The sequence below is a fragment of the Echinops telfairi genome, unplaced genomic scaffold, assembly GCF_000313985.2.
Source record: "Echinops telfairi isolate 266 unplaced genomic scaffold, ASM31398v2 ScPeMD7_1713;HRSCAF=2227, whole genome shotgun sequence".
Lineage (NCBI taxonomy): Eukaryota > Metazoa > Chordata > Mammalia > Afrosoricida > Tenrecidae > Echinops > Echinops telfairi.
This window is the reverse complement of record NW_022105611.1, coordinates 16,750,605-16,754,938: the sequence shown is the minus strand read 5'-3', so window position 1 is coordinate 16,754,938 and position 4,334 is coordinate 16,750,605. Positions and strand designations below refer to the sequence as shown.

At 59.0% G+C, this 4,334-nt stretch overlaps 1 protein-coding gene across 1 annotated transcript in view; it reads left to right on the top strand.

Moving 5' to 3' along the window:
- CAPN5 (calpain 5) overlaps nucleotides 1–4,334 on the top strand; it is a 35,657-nt gene that overhangs the window by 3,427 nt on the left and 27,896 nt on the right. The window contains exon 2 of the mRNA XM_004708846.2: nucleotides 3,564–3,695. Coding sequence (XP_004708903.1) covers nucleotides 3,564–3,695 — 132 coding nt within the window. The remainder of the gene's footprint in view (nucleotides 1–3,563; nucleotides 3,696–4,334) is intronic.

The following is a 4,334-nucleotide window of genomic DNA, read 5'->3' as shown; positions in this document are numbered from 1 at the left end:
GAAAGAGAGAGAGATGCTGAGAAACAGAGAGAGAGAGATGCTGAGAAACTGGTAGTTTGCACCTGAGGCTCTGTCCTGCCCAGGAATGACCCCCCTTCAGGCGGGTAGCCTTTAGGATAGGGGTTGCTGTGGAAGGAGATGGGGGGCAGGAGGTGGGAGGCCAGTCTTCTGTGGAGGGATAGGACCAGGGCTGGAATGCCTGAGGACCGTGCCCTTCATCCCTGGAGCTGGGCAGAGGTTGTGCTCTGCTGCCCCAGTCATCCCATGAGGCTATTGGCTGACTGGGTGGGTGGAGTTGGGTGGGTGAGGAGGGGGCTGGGAGGTGGATCTGCTGTGCCCCCAAGCCTTCTTGGCCCTGGAAGGAGGCGGTTCCTGGCAGTGGCTTGCTTCTAGTGGAACTGGTCTAACAGGCTAGGAAGGGGGAGAGGTCAGGAGGTGACTGCAGGTGCACAAGGCAGTGCCCAAGGCATGTTGACCAGAGGAGCGGTCCCCACCCCACCCCTCGGGTGCAGTTGGTTTCTGGGCCGGGCTGCCTGACCCAGGCCTGACCCTGTTGGCTACTTCACCCCATCTTCTCTGAGGCCCTGTCTGTAGCCCCAGCCACACCCTGTCCCTGACATTGCAGGTGGGCAGTCAGGCCTGTCCCACCCAGTAGCTCATGTGCTGGTGACAGGGGTGGCGGTGGGGGACAGGCATGACCCCAGGTATGGGCAGTGAAGGGAGGAGCGGGGTCCAGAGAAGGGTCTCGACAGAGGCCACACCCATCTCTAGGCCGTGGCCAGACCTCATCTGCTAATTTCGAGTGCCTGTCCCCACCCACCAGCCTCCAGGGCCACCAGCCCTCTGAATGCTGCCCTCCAGGCACCTGCACTGGGTCCCGGTCTCCTTGGCCTGGGCCAGACAGATGGAGGCCTGTGCCAGGGCAAAGGGCCAGGGCCCGAGAGAGGCAGGAAGTTAGAGGGCAGGAGACAGATGGGGCTTTCTACTCCTGAAAACACTGACCGGCTCAGACACTCACCGGGCAGTTGCTCCCGGTCCTGCAGGGTCAGGGTCAGTCAGAACTGCCCGCAGGGAGCTTGGTCCTGCCTGGGCAGCCCTGTGGCGTGGGCTTAGAAGCAGCCCTGAGGGCAGTGTTCTCCCGAGGGGCAGGGGCAGGTTTGAGTAGGCTTTTGAGCTGGCCTGTGGGTTGGGGGGAGGGGGGGGAACTTGGAGACAGGCTGTGCCTGGTTGGGCTGTGGGGAAGGAGGGGAGTGGGTGTCATCAGGGGTCGGTCCCTGGAATGTGGACAAGCTGCCGGAGGGCCTGTCAGATTCAAAGACATTCGTTAAAAAGAAGTGCCCATACCCGACAAGCCCGGTGCCCTCTCCTGTGCTGGAGCCTCCGTTGAGAGCCTGGGCAGAGACCCCAGCCTCCGTTTCTGAGCTCATCCTAGAGAACAGGCTGTCCCAGTCCAGCTTGGACTGAAGCCTGGCCAGGAGGGTGGAGGAGGGAGGCAGCTTCTCCCCAGAAGGGCCCGTGGGGCACTTGTGGCCACATGGTGTTAATGGGTTCAGGGTTGGAGCCAGCTTTCCCTCTGAGCCAGGCCCTGGGCCAAGTGCCCTGCCTCCAGGAACTCCTGGGGAGGGTTGATGCACCCTGCTGGGAAGACTCTTTTCCCTTTCCACTGGGGAGGAAATAGAGGCCCCACTACTGTAGTCATTGCTCAGGCTTCCAGTGGATGGAGCTGGAATTTGGATCCTGACTTCTGACTCTGCTGCCCTCTGCTGGCCGCCTCGGCAGACCCGCAGGTGCTCAGCTGGATTGAACCAGCCCGGTGCAGACAGGTAGACCCACTGCCTCCTGGGGTGCTGTGTGGTGGCCTCAGTTTCCTCTTCTGTAAAGGGAGCACAAACCCTCTTAGGACCACGGAGAGTATTAAATAAGAGTGTGGTGCCAGCAGGGTGCTGATCCCCTGGGAGGCACACCCCAAGTGCCGCCTCTCACTGGAGTGAAGTCAAGATGCTGATGGGGCAGGAGGGGGTTCCTGGGTGGGCCTGTGCCCCAGCAGAGATCTGGATGGGAAGATGGAAAGAAACCGCGTGTCCCCCTGCCCCTCGGGCCCGAGTCTGATACACCTAGGGCACTCAGGGCGCTCTGTAGAAGTTCGCAAGGGCACCCTGGGTGCTCTCTGCTGCCCTGCCACCGCAGGGATCCAGCTGGCTCCTCTGCCCAGCAGGGGGTGGGGGAGCCCTCCGTGAGGGACCCTTTGCAGGCAGTCTCCCCGGCAGGCATGCGGGAGCTCTGCTATAGATCTGGGCAGTCTCCCGTCTCCTGGAAGGTTAAACAGACTTTTGCTCTTTGCTTCTGGCCCTGGGCTTGGCATTTTATGGACTTTGATTCCTCACAAGGTAGGAATTGTCTCTGCATTTTAGGTGAGAACACAATTTAGGCAAGGACGCAGAGAGCTGGCCAAAGTGCAGGTCTAGGAGGTGCTTTGGCTGAAGGGGAAGCCTGAGTTTGTCCCAGTCCCCAGTCCCCTTCAGGAAAAGCCCCATGGCACCAAGGTGGGCAACCCGGCCTGAGCCTCTGGGCAGGGCAGGTGGTCCTGAAGCCCACCCAGGCTGGCTCATCCGGTGAGTACAGCAAGGGGCTTTCAGAAGTTCAGAAGGGCAGGGCCTGAGGACAGCCTGTTGGGTGAATGCTTTCCCTGGCCGTGACTTTGGGGCAGCCCAGGGCTCAGAGGGCTGGGGAGACTTCCTTCGGCCTAGGATCCTCCTGCCTTGTGCCGCCTTCTGGCTGTGACTGTCCCCGTTTCCATGGTGAAATCAGAAAGCATGTCAGCATTTGCTTGCCCTATGCTTTTGGCCAATGACTGTCCTTCAGTGACTGAACCTCCATCCTCTTCTGTCAGGGCATCCCCTGGTGGCACAAAGGCTGCCGACAGAAAGAAAGGTTGGCGGTTCTAACCCACCCAGTGACTCTGAGAGAGAGTCGGGATAGAGGTTATTGTGTGATATGTGAATTACATGCCATTATATTAAAACAATAAAGACCAAGTACTACTACTACCAAAAAAATGACTGAGAGAGAAAGTCGTGATAAAGATTATTGTGTGATATGTGAATTGCATTCCACTATATAAAAATAATAAAGTCCAAATGCTGCTACCCAAAACAGAGACCCGATTTAAAACATGAATATCAACAAAATATTGCAGCCTGGGAAACGGGACAGGCAATTTTGACTCCAGGGCTCCCAACAGCCCAACTCAGGAGAGTAAAGTCTGGGTCGAGTCGGGACTCAGCTTATCTACTGCCAGCCTGCTCCTTGTCCTCTGTCCCCCCTGTGCCCAGGCCTCCGCGCCATCCGGACAGGGGTTCCCAGGGGCTGGCTGGGAGTGGTGCTGGAAATGGGCCCAGCAGGCTCCGTCTATTAATGTTCCTTCCAAACTGTGGCCGGGCAGTGGGGTTCAGCGGTCAAGGAAGGGGAGAGGGCCACTCAGGCAGGACCTGGGGGAGCTGACGGTCCACGGGGTTTGGCGTCCGTGTGTGGTCCCCTCACACTCCCCCTCCCTTTCCCCACAGGACATCTGCGAGGACCCCCGCCTCTTTGTGGATGGCATCAGCTCCCACGACCTGCACCAGGGCCAGGTGGGCAACTGCTGGTTTGTGGCGGCCTGCTCATCGCTCGCCTCCCGCGAGTCCCTGTGGCAGAAGGTGAGGCTGGGCTGGGGCAGGGACGCCTGGGCAGGTGGGACTTTGACTGAAGACTGATTTTGAGGGGCTTAGTGAGAACCGCCTTCCGTTCGCGTCGCCCTCCGGTGGCCGCTCAAGGCATCGCAGTTCCGTGGAGGCTGAAGTCCTTTCTGAAGAATTCTTGGTAGGGATTTCAAGGGAGAGAGAGCTAGGTTCCCATCCTGGCAAATACAAGCCATTGCCCCTTTCTCATCCCTCCCCTTCCTGCTTTCCCTAGTAAGGCCCTAGGTGCCTGGGTGTCTGAGCCTCGCAGTTGAAGCGTCGAACCCCAGCCACACCATTTGATAGCTGTGTGGCTTACCTGAGGGTACTTATCCAAGGCAGGAACCAGATAATCGGGGTATCTCTCTGGAGAGTTGTGGGGTATTGGACATTGGGGTACTGGGCTCATGGCTGTGTCCAATGAGTGGTGCTATGATGACTGTTGTGGCTAGGTGCCGTGGCACTGTGGTTGCGGTTGTGGCTAGGTGCCGTGGTGCTATGGTCACGGTTGTGGCTAGGTGCCGTGGTGCTATGGTCACGGTTGTGGCTAGGTGCCGTGGTGCTATGGTCACGGTTGTGGCTAGGTGCTATGGTCATGGTTGTGGCTAGGTGCCGTGG